Source organism: Lynx rufus, unplaced genomic scaffold (assembly GCF_022079265.1).
Source record: "Lynx rufus isolate CCGP_SWC_20201006 ecotype Redwood Valley unplaced genomic scaffold, mLynRuf1.p SCAF_31, whole genome shotgun sequence".
Taxonomy (NCBI): Eukaryota; Metazoa; Chordata; class Mammalia; order Carnivora; family Felidae; genus Lynx; species Lynx rufus.
In genome coordinates this window covers 3,981,384-3,992,695 of record NW_025814847.1, presented here as the reverse complement: position 1 = coordinate 3,992,695, position 11,312 = coordinate 3,981,384, and the positions used below count along the sequence as shown (strand labels likewise).

The 11,312-nt window shown below is 61.0% G+C and overlaps 2 protein-coding genes across 2 annotated transcripts; both read left to right on the top strand.

The window, feature by feature from the left end:
• The first annotated feature begins 620 nt into the window (after positions 1–620).
• On the top strand, positions 621–3,502 carry LAMTOR2 (late endosomal/lysosomal adaptor, MAPK and MTOR activator 2). Its single transcript, XM_047092990.1, has 4 exons — positions 621–817; positions 1,044–1,206; positions 3,020–3,109; positions 3,314–3,502. Exons 1-4 carry the CDS (start codon positions 750–752, stop codon positions 3,368–3,370), a joined length of 378 nt encoding a protein of 125 aa, XP_046948946.1. The 5' UTR covers positions 621–749; the 3' UTR covers positions 3,371–3,502.
• A 1,234-nt stretch (positions 3,503–4,736) lies between these two features.
• RAB25 (RAB25, member RAS oncogene family) lies at positions 4,737–10,923 on the top strand. The gene is made up of 5 exons (XM_047093004.1): positions 4,737–4,899; positions 7,515–7,710; positions 8,851–9,044; positions 10,108–10,188; positions 10,611–10,923. Exons 1-5 carry the CDS (start codon positions 4,857–4,859, stop codon positions 10,736–10,738), a joined length of 642 nt encoding a protein of 213 aa, XP_046948960.1. The 5' UTR covers positions 4,737–4,856; the 3' UTR covers positions 10,739–10,923.
• The last annotated feature ends 389 nt before the right edge of the window (positions 10,924–11,312 follow it).

Sequence of the window (11,312 nt, the reverse complement as noted above, 5' to 3'; positions counted from 1 at the left end):
CGCCGCCGCACCGGGCCTCACGGGGCGGGGCGGGCTCCCCACGACAGCCGGCAGCCAGCCCAGGCCGGCCGCCTCCGCGGGGACTCCCGCTCGCGGACCAAACGCTGTCCCCGTCACCGCGTTGGCTCCGTTCCCGGGCCCCTCCCGCCTCGGAGGCTGAGTTCGCCCACTTCTGGACGTCCACCCAAGATCTCACCTCTAGGACTGACTATGCCCCCGAAGGTCGTGGCCTGCACGACGTTACTAAGTACGGCTCCAGGGGCCTGGGTTCGGCAGGCGCGGCCTTTCTGAGCCTTGGTCTCATCCCACAGGGCCGTGCATAACGTAGGAAACTGCTTTCAAAAGTAACAAACGTGTGCCTGACAAATACGGGGATTGCTGTTTTCAGTTACTGGTCGTGGATTGTCAAGCGGGCATGGTGACGCTTCTGTCCCCGGGGAGGGGTTAAACGTCCTTCCAGTACTGCCACTGTCCTTTTCGCTCCCGCTCTTTCCGCCCCCCCTCCACCGCGTGGTCCCCGGGGAAAGGCGAACTACAGTTCCCAGGGTGCGCCGCAAGGCCGCACGGAACTACAACTCCCGGCGCCCCCTGCGGCGGGGGCGGTGTTGCGTCGTCACCGCGGAGCGCGGCCGGGACCTCCGGGTCGCGCGGCGTTCCGGAGCGGCCCGGAGCTCGGGGAGGTGCCCGCGGAGGCCCGCGGGAGACGGCTCGGGGGCTGGCGCGGAAGCGGGGGCTTGGGAGCCGCAGGCATGCTGCGTCCCAAAGCTTTGACCCAGGTGTTAAGCCAGGCCAACACCGGCGGTGTCCAGAGCACGCTGTGAGTGCGGACGGAGCAGGCGAGCGGCGAGCCCGGGGCGCGCTGGGGAAGGGTCTCGGGGAGGGGAGGAAGGCGGGGCGGCCGCGGCCGGAGGGGTGGGGGTGGGGGGAGACCGGAGCGTGGATCCCGGGGCACGTTCTGGACAGGCTCTGCCCAGACCCCTGCTTTCTGGGACGTTTTTGTCGCCGCCGCGGGCACGTCCGAACCTCTTGCCGCCACTCGCCAGGCTGCTGAATAACGAGGGCTCTCTGCTGGCTTACTCCGGTTACGGGGATACGGACGCCCGGGTCACCGCGGCCATCGCCAGCAACATCTGGGCCGCCTACGACCGGAACGGGAACCAAGCGTTTAACGAAGACAATCTCAAATTCATCCTCATGGACTGCATGGTATGGAGAGGAGAGCCACTTCCTCTGTCCCCCAAGGGGATCCCCATGGGGCGACCTGGACCCCATCCTGGATGGTTGGAGGGGCAGGGACAGGATCTCTGAGGGCTAAGAGTTGGTCTGCTGCTGCATTATGGTAGGGCAGGACCCTGTGCCTCAAGTGGTGGTGAGGAAGGAGCCAGGGACCCAGGGTCTGACTGGGCGTCTGGTGTCAGCCAGCCACCTGTCGTTTGTGGAACCTCGGGTAAGTCACTCAACCTCTCTAAGCTTCCCTAGCACATGTCTAAGGTGGAAGCGGTAATCCGTCCGATTACCGATCACCTGTGCACACGTGCACACAGGTTGTCGTGAAGACCAAAAGAAAGGACGTAAGCTGTGCAGTGTCGTCATCCCAGATTCGCAGACTCACAGCAGCACAGCAGAGTCTCCAGACCCTGGGCCTGTTCCTTCCGTTTACAGAAAACAGAGCTGCAGTCTAGAAAGGGGAAGTAGCCATTAGACGGCGAAGTTCCGGGAGACAGAAACTGTTTCGCTCACCTTTGTGTTTGTTGGGCCAACAAATGTTTACGTCCCTGCAGTGTTCTAAGGACTAGGGAAAAAGTAGCAAATGGAACAAAAAACTGCAGCTCTAACTCCTCACAGAAGCTCACGGTTTTGTGTGTGCCGTAAAACGCGTCTAAGTTAAAAAACTAGGATGTTAGGTATTGAAAATGCGATGGGAAAGGAAGTGAGGTGGGGCGTATGTCAGGGACCATCTCACTGGAAAAGTGACATTTCATTAGGGATCTGAAGGAAGTTGGCAAGCCCTGTGGCTGTCTGGGGGAAGAACATTTTTGACAAAGGCAAGCGTAAAGGCCCTGAGGCAGAGTAGCATCTGGTCAAGGATGGACAAGGTTGATGTAGCTGGTACTGGTACAACATGGGAGTGGGGGAGGTGAGTAGAGGTGAGGCCAGAGAGGCAGGGAGTGAAGCACCTGGCTCCCAGCACACAGCAGATGGCCAGGGAAAGTTCGCGAACCAAACCGAAAAGGCCCAAGAGTGAAGTCTCCCCAAAGGATTTGGGCTGTAACCCACTGTAACCGGGCTGTCTGCCTCATCCTCGCCCCATGCCCAACCAAGGACGCCATTTCAGTTCAGCTGATGACTCCTTCGTGCCTAACCTGGGGTTGGTGCTGTCGAGCAGTGGTTTTCCAACATCTTGTCAACACCCCAGCTGTAAGAAATGCCTTTTAGGTCAGAGCCCTATGCACGCCCCCCCCCCCCCACACTAAAACAAAAGTTTCACGAAACAGTACTTCCCTTACCGCAGGCAATGCACTCCATTTCTCTTCTTTTAAATGCTAATCCACCTCCTTAACTGATCTAACCCTAGAGTCAGACCTGCTATTTGAGAAACATTACCACGGGAAAAGAGAACTCTACCTTAGGCTACTGCTCCCTAGCTCCTCGCAGTGTCTTTGGTTGGGGTGAACCCATAGTAAAAACATCACCCATGTGGACAGCCCTTTGCAGATTCAAAACCCCCTCCTGTGTACCCTTACCAGCTGGGATGAGGTCGGGTGGGGGGGGCAGGTCGCAGAAAGAGAAACCAAGCGGCTGGGAGATTGAGTTTCCCATAGTAAGTCGTAGAGGGCTGTGCTGAAGCTGGAATCTGAACTCAGGATCCCACGTCCAGGGCTGTGGCCAGAGCCCTTGGTCTGGAGCTCCTGCCATGCCCAGGGCATGGAAGGAAGATAACCTTTCTGAAGAGGAGCCCTTGGGGAAAGGGCTAAAGGTGCCAGGCAGAACATTACATCCCGTGATCTCGCCCCACCAGGAGGGCCGTGTAGCCATCACGCGGGTGGCCAACCTCCTGCTGTGTATGTACGCCAAGGAGACCGTGGGCTTCGGGATGCTCAAGGCCAAGGTGTGTACGTGCCCCGCTGTCTGCAGCCCTGGGCCCAGGCCTGGGCTTTTCACTGCCCGCTCCCACCCCGTCGCCTTCCTGGAGTCCTCCTGTCACCCAGCCTGTGTGTGGTGGGGGCGGGGCGCCCAGCGGAGGAGCCCACGTAGACTGGGACCCCTCTGGTGGCAGACCTGTGCGGGCCTGATCACCCCTCCCCTCTTGCAGGCCCAGGCTTTGGTGCAGTACCTGGAGGAGCCCCTTACCCAAGTGGCGGCATCATAGCGAGCCTCGGTTGGAGCTGGGGTCAGAAAAGCTCAGTGATCATTTGGAGGGGCGGGGCTCCCTGGGGAAACCTTTCTGGACGGTTCCGGAGGCTGAGACTTTTTTCCAAGAATAAACTTGAACTCCTATCTATCTTGCGTGATGGCTGCTTTCTTGAATGGGAGGAGTCCAAAGAGGTGGGAAGGAGCACGGAGTGCTCTGGAGACCCCTGAGGGCCTGCGACTCCTGCCGGCCCCTCACCTTGCCTTCTGGCAGCCAAGTGGCTCCCGCAGTGATGCCTTAGCCGCCTTGGCCTTTCCAGCAACAGGACGTATCCTCGGCCCTGCCGCTGGGAGTGAGTTTACCCATCCGACTGTCACACCGTTGCAAGTGATCTTGGAGGAGCGGGGCGCCGGTGGGGGTCTTGTCAGCAAGATTATGGGGCCCTGCAGATCCAGTGTCCTCCAGTCCCACCTTGGCGGTGGGGGGTGGGGGGGTGGAATGCCTTTTCTGCTCTTGGAGTTGGAAGAGTGCTTGCTAGCCACCTGCAAGGGCTCACACAGACCCTCCAGACATCAGGGCCCTTTGCAGACGGCATGGCTTCCTCGTGAGGCCTGAGATCCCGGGGCGGGGCGGGAGTATAAGCAATCCAGAAGCTCTCAAAGCCCTTCATCTCCAGATCCTGCCCGGCACTCAAACTCCTCGCTCCATGTACTTCGGGTCTCCCCCCTACCCTGGGTCTCTAGAGCAGGCGTGGACAGGGAACCACCAGCCCCTAGCCCAGGGCCTTAGGAAGGGACCCATCCCAGGGGAGAGGTTGGTGGTGAGTTTCAGCTCCACCCAGGGTGGGGAACACCGCCCATCCCAGGCCCTGGGCCTTCGGGAGGAGCAGCTGCCAGAACTCTGGGAGCGATGGGCACCCGTCAGCCCCAGCCCCTCGCCCCAACAGCCCTTCCCCTCGTGCCCCCAGTTACCCCTCCCGGAAGGTCCGAAGGAAATGCAGGAGGCCAATAGGTTTCCGTGCCCTGAGAGGCTGTTTCTCACTCATTGGTGGCCACCCAAGTGGGTCCCCGGTCCCAGGAGCCTAGCGGCATGGCTCTCTGCAGGTGCCGTGCGGGCCCCAGCTTCCCCTCCCCCCCCCCCCCTGCCGGCCCGCCCCGCTGCGGGAGCCCAGGCTGGGAGCAGACACCCAACCTGCCTAACCTGTCTGACGTCATCGTCTCTCCACCCACCTGGGCCCCAGGTCCCCTGCCGCCTGCTCTTCCTGTTCTCAGCTTCCGTCCCCTTGGCTTCCTCGAAGCACCCCACCTGCCAGCGCTGAGCCTCCAGGGCCCTGCCCAGCCTGAAGTCGCCCTCAGTCCCTCTGCCTGCAGAAGTTTCCTCACCCCCAATGAGAGGAGGCGCGGACCCAGGTCTCTGGAGAGCTGAGGGTTGAGGGCACTGCGCCAACGCATAGCCCCGTCACCTCTGTCCCTGAAGACACTCGTACCCTCCATGTGGAGCCAAGATGGGGAACAGAACCGAGGAAGATTATAACTTTGTCTTCAAGGGTGAGTTGGGGTCTATAAAAAAAGAGACCAGCAGAGCCTGAAAGCGCCCGCCCGTTCTGTTGTTTTTGTTTTTGTTTTTAATCTCTCACCTGGACCCCTGAGGGCTCCTCATTCGTTTTGGATTAGAAAGAAAGCTGCAGGGAGTTGGGGAGGGTCCGATTACTAGGGCAAAAGTCCTGGGGCTTCGGGAAGGCTCTGCTGCTGTAAATAAGGATGTCGAGCAAGCCTGCGTAGGGCCGAGTTAGGCCCCTCTGCTGCCTTCGTAGAGGAAGCCCACATCCCTAAGAGTCGTCAGCCACCACAGCGTAGGAGGTGGAGGTCAGATTTCAGGGAGGACTTCCCTCCTGAGAAAGAGGAAACAACCTCCAGAGGAAGAAAGTCCTGTCTCTGGGTGCATGTGCAGGAAAGAAAAGAAAAGGAGAGCTTTGTCCATTTTGGGGTGAAAACAGGGAGGATCTCATAAATTGAGAGCAGGGTCTGATAGAACCTGGAAGACTGAGGGCTGGGGCCCCGTCGGCCGTCCCTCGGCAGCCCCCGTGGGCCCAATAGCAGGCGCCTGGGTTCAACCTGGCTGGCCCCGGGAGCATGACCTTTCCCGCTCCTTTACCTCAGCCCCTACGTTGGACCCTCTGGTGTCCCCAGCCCCCACGCACCCCTCCTCCAGGGCGGGGTTCACTGGCAGAGCCGTCGTTCCCGGCCCAGCCACCCCACCCCGCCGCCTCTCCCGGCCTCAGCCCCGCCCTCGCTCAAGCTGGGACTCGGGCTGCTGGGGCCGGGGGGGACCCGTGCTGTCCCGGCCTCTCTCCCAAGAAGGGGAGGCTGGGACAAACGGTGCTGCTAGAAACTGCCCTTTACTGAGCCCTCAGCGTGTGCCCCCTCTGGCTCGTTGGCCACCGTAACAACCCCAAAATGCATCTCTCTCTCTGAAAGCGGTCAGGGGCCAGATCGACTGTGAGAGGGCAGCTCTGTCGGTCACTGGTTAGTGCGGGTTGGGGTCTCCGGAAGCTGACTCTAAGAAGTCTGGGGTATAAGACGTCTCTTGTGGATCAACACCGGTGCAAGGAAGGGAGAGGAAGCAAGACCGAGCAGCGGGGAGAAGCTTTGTGCGGCCCCGGGTCACAAAGCCTCGGCCGAGGGCGGGGAGTGCTGTGCCCCCCGGCCTTGCCCGGACGCTGGGTGCAGGCGGCCCAGGACCGCCAGGGCCTCAAGCGAGGCCAACCAGCGCCCCCCGCAGGGCACCTCTGCGTTTGCCACACCAGCGGTGGCATCTGGTGCCAGCCACCGAAGCCCAAGTGCCTCCGTTTCCTCGTCTGTAAACATGGGGTGGTAATAATACTGGCCTTGCCTCGGGGCACCAATGCGAGAATTATACGAGTGAACGTGTGTAAAGCTTTTACGATGGCGTCCGGCGCGTAGTAGGCACTCAGTCCGTGTGAACAGTCAGCGTCTCCGTTTCACAGCCGAGGACAGGACAAATGGTCACCCAGCCCGTACTCGAAGCCGGGTCTGTCGGACCCCAAAGCCCTTGCCCTGAGCACCTCTTGGGCCTGAGGACAGGCTGAGCCCCTCCCACTGGGAGGGGGGAGGGGGGGAGGAGGCAGGGACACACCCCCACCCTGCTCCCAGCTCCTTCCTGCCCTGCCCGAGTCTGAGGGGCTTTGACGCATTTTATAAACAAGGAAACTGAAAGCCAGAAGAACTGAGCCACCTGTTCGAGGTCACTAGCTAGTGAGAGGCCGAGTGGGGAGGGCGCCAGCCTGCTTTTCCAGAACCTGGGGGGCCTCCCGTCACCCTGGATGCGTGCTCAGTGTTGCGCAATTAGCGGGTCATGCTTGCATCGGCCCCCTCGCCCTCCTCCAGCCCCTCGCTCACCCGCGGTGGGTAAACCTGGGCCCTGGACGCTTTCCACCGGCCCCGGGGCTCTTTGTGGCCCCACCGGTGGATCCTGGGCCCTGGAAACCTGACGGTGATAACACTGGCCTGCCGACAACGATCACGATGGTAATGGGTTGTTGCACACTCACTCCAGCCTGGGCGATATCTCACTTATTTCTTGCAACAACCGGTAAAATAGATAGTATCACTATTCCCAGTCGTCATACGACAGAGGTCGGGGTGGGCCGGTCCAACACCCAGCCCCATCATGTCTTACCCGTGTCCCTCCGTGAGGATCACCCGCCGAACATTCTTCTCCCCACATTTCCGTTCACACGACGGCTCCCCACACGCGTGTGCGCACGTGCACGCCCAGCCTCCTCCTCGTCCTCACAGCTCACACACAGACACAGGCACGGCCCTGTCACGCTCCCCAGACTGCCTACGTCTCTGTCCGCATTCACACACCCTGCCAGCCTCACGGCCCCTGAACACCGACCCCCACAGACAGACGGCACCCCATCACAGAAATGGGGGCTGACCGCGCGGTCGTGTCTCCACGGACCAGGCCAAGCAGCCTTACGGGCCCGCAGCCCATTTCAGACTCTCGGCCCTTCACCCGGGGAGGATGGACCCTGCAGAGTTGCAGTCCCCCTGGGTCCCCCTCAGTTTCCCGAGCTCAGCTCCCTTTCCGGACGGACAGACCCCCGAGCTCAGCCCTTGTCTCTCTGCCCCCTCAGTGGTGCTGATCGGTGAGTCAGGAGTGGGGAAGACCAATCTGCTGTCCCGATTCACACGGAATGAGTTCAGCCACGACAGCCGCACCACCATCGGGGTTGAGTTCTCCACCCGCACGGTCATGCTGGGCACCGCTGCCATTAAGGCTCAGATCTGGGACACGGCCGGCCTGGAGCGGTACCGGGCCATCACCTCCGCGTGAGCCTGGGGGCTGGGGGGTGGGGGCGCTGGGGAAGTCAGGGAGGGCCTGTGGAGCAGAGGCCACGGGCCCCGTGCGCACTGGGGGGACCCCGGGACGCCGTGGCCCCGGCGAGACACGGGTGGGTGCCGTGAGCCACGCAGCCGGAGGCAGGGCGCAGCGACCCCGGCTGCTAGTGGCAGGGGAAGCAGCCGTCCCTGAGCTCTTCCTGACTCCCTGCTGCTTCACACGCAGCAACCGCTGCCATTTCATCACAGACCTGAAGGGCTGGACCCTTCAGCTGCATTTTACAAACATTCGGGGTACGGAGGACCTTCCGCCTCCGGACGCCCATGCAGGACATTTGCCAGTGTCCGGCTGGACGTGAGGGGGGTGGTCTGTGGGTGTGACGGAGGACAGCACCTGCCAAGAGGCAGGAAGCAGGAGTCCAGGGCTTCGGTCACACCACGCACGCTCGCCACTCCTGGGCTGGTCCCCTGGCCTCTCCTGAGCCTCGGCTGACACATGAGTAAAACGGAAGGATCAGATATCACAGCCCGAAAAAGGCCCACCTCACCCCAGCAGTGAGGCTGGATGCCTGCAGGGGTGCCTCCGATGGTCACCTCAGGGATGCTGCACGGGGTGGGCTTGTGGCTGGTCCTAGAAAGGTGGCCGCGAGCGAGAAGAGGACGGTGCGGGTGCAGGTGCTCTTTGGTGGCCATCCAGGGCTAACGTCGGAACGAAGGACCCCAGGGGCGCCTGGGTGGCTCAGGTCATGATCTCACAATTCGTAAGTTCGAGCTTACACGGGGCTCCGTCCTGATCGTGCCGAGCCTTCTTGGGAGTCTCGGTCTCCCTCTCTCTCCCTGCCCCTCCCCCCCCAAATAAATAAATACACTTTTAAGAAAGAACAGAGGACCCAAGGAAACAGCGGGCTAGAAAAAGCGGGAGGAAGGAAGGAAGGTGACTCTGGAGGCCGCAATACTGGTGACCCGGAGGGCTCTCGGCATCAGACGCAGGACCCTGGAGTTGCCCCGTCTAGGTTTGGGTCCCTGGACCTCAGCTTTCATATGACCCCACCTCTGGTCTCGTGTCTGACCTTTCGGCTTGAGGGCTGTGCTCTGACCTTGCCTCTGCCGCTCCTGCCGCCCCCCACGCAGGTACTATCGAGGTGCGGTGGGGGCCCTACTGGTGTTTGACCTGACCAAGCACCAGACCTATGCCGTGGTGGAGCGCTGGCTGAAGGAGCTCTATGACCACGCCGAGGCCACCATCGTCGTCATGCTCGTGGGCAACAAGAGTGACCTCAGCCAGGCCCGGGAGGTGCCCACTGAAGAGGCCCGAATGTTCGCGGGTGAGAGCCCTCCACCACCCAGCCCGGCTCCCCCAGCCTGGCCCGTGCCATCCAGCTCCTGCCTCCCGGCCCCTGCTCCCACCCTAGGGCCCCAGCCTGGACTTCCTCCGTGGGCTCCCCTACCTCCATCACCTCTCTCCCAGTCTCTCAGCACTCCCCTTCTCTGGACCCTGCGTCCCTCATTATGCTTCACCGCTTGCCCCAACGTTGTCTTTATTTACTTATTTATTTATTTATTTTATTTTTTGAGAGACAGACAGACAGACAGGACACAAGTGGGGGAGGGGCAGAGAGCGAGGGAGACACAGAATCCGAAGCAGGCTCCAGGCTCCGAGCCGTCAGCACAGAGCCTGACTCTGGGCTCGGACTCACGAACCATGAGTTGGATGCTTAACCAACCGCGCTCCCCATGAGCCCGCCCCCCCCCCCAAGATTGTCTTTATGGGCAATAATTTTGTCATTGGTGTTAAAGGCCAGGCCACTCAGGCGTCCACAGTGTGTGGCAGGTGAGAGCTCCATGGCCATCTCCAGTCACGCCCTCCCCAGGAGTCTCATGGGGTCAGAGGCAGCAGGACACAGCGGTTAAGGGTGTAGGCTCTGGCGTCCCATGGCCCAGCCTCACTAGATAGGGGACAGTGAGCAAGTCCTTTGTGGACGCTCTCGGTGTTTCTGGTCTTCCGTCCTCTTCTGTAAAAAAGGGATGATATTCGGGGCGCCTGGGTGGCGCAGTCGGTTGGGCGTCCGACTTCAGCCAGGTCACGATCTCGCGGTCCGTGAGTTCGAGCCCCGCATCGGGCTCTGGGCTGATGGCTCAGAGCCTGGAGCCTGTTTCCGATTCTGTGTCTCCCTCTCTCTCTGACCCTCCCCCGTTCATGCTCTGTCTCTCTCTGTCCCAAAAATAAATAAACGTTGAAAAAAAAAAAAAAGGGATGATATTCAAACCCACCTCACAGGTTGTTTTAAGTGTTAAATCAGCAACACGTGCCAAGGGTTTAGCACATCGCGAATGTACATAGTAAACATTAAGTAAATATTATTATTATTGTGTTTCTTTTCCTGCCAGAAAACAATGGACTGCTATTCCTGGAGACCTCAGCCCTGGACTCCACCAATGTTGAGCTGGCGTTTGAGACTGTCCTCAAAGGTTAGAGCCCCTGCCTGCATTTGGCAACGCCCCCCCCCCCATCCCGTCCCTGAGGCTCCTGTGGGCAGGAGTGGGAATGCAGACACCCAGCCCTTGCCCACCCCGGATGATCCCTCAGCCCCTCTGGGGGCCCCCCAGCCTCCTCAGAGCCTCCCTAGTGCCCTCTCCTCTGCAAGCCTGAGGCTTGGGGAAGGAACCAGAACGCTACACTTCGCAGGGAGCTAAGCATTAGCCCTTCACCCAGGTAAGTAGAAGGGACCCAGGTGCCCAAACTCCATTTCCTTCCAGCAAAACCTCCTTGTGTGGCCACACCCAGTGCTCAGTAAGGCCAGTGTGGAGTGTGTGTGTGTGTGTGTGTGTGTGTGTGTGTGTAGCATGGGTTCTCAGTCTTCTGACCCGATCACTGTCCTCCGCCCCCTCAGAGATCTTCGCAAAAGTGTCCAAGCAGACGCAGAACAGCACCCGGACCAACGCCATCACCCTGGGCGGTGCCCAGGCTGGGCAGGAGCCGGGCCCTGGTGAGAAGAGGGCCTGCTGCATTAGCCTCTGACCTGGGCTCACACCAACCCTGCCCCCAAGGCTTACCCCACCGCCACCCGGCTCGGGGACCTGCCCCTGCCCCGTGGTGGTTCCAGATGTCAGAGCGGATGCTTCCCTGCTCCCGGCCCCACAGACCACAGGGCCCTGAGGTCAGCACGGTCCCCCCACCTGCCATGTCTCCATTGCCTGCTCCCCCGCCACACACACTCAGTCTTCCAATAAAGCTGTGTTTTGTACCAACGTCTGGCCATCCTGCTGCTCCCATCCCTGACTCCCCTTCACCTCTGGCCCCTCTGGGCTTCCCTCCCCCTCCTTCCCCTCCCCACCACACCCACTGCCCCCCCCCCCGGGGCCAGCTGCCTCTAGAGTCCTGTGGTCTGGGGACAGTGCCAAGGGGGCGGGAGGTGCCCAGCCTTCCCTGTGCCAACCCCCAGGGCAGGTGGGGGAGGGAGGACAGCAGGGCCAAGATGGGGTATCTGGAAGGAGAGACAAAGGAAATCACCGGCAGGTACCATCTGGTGCCCAGGGCCCTGATGCCAAGAACTGAGGTCGCTCCAATGCCAGGGGTGAGGGGAGGAGGCAGG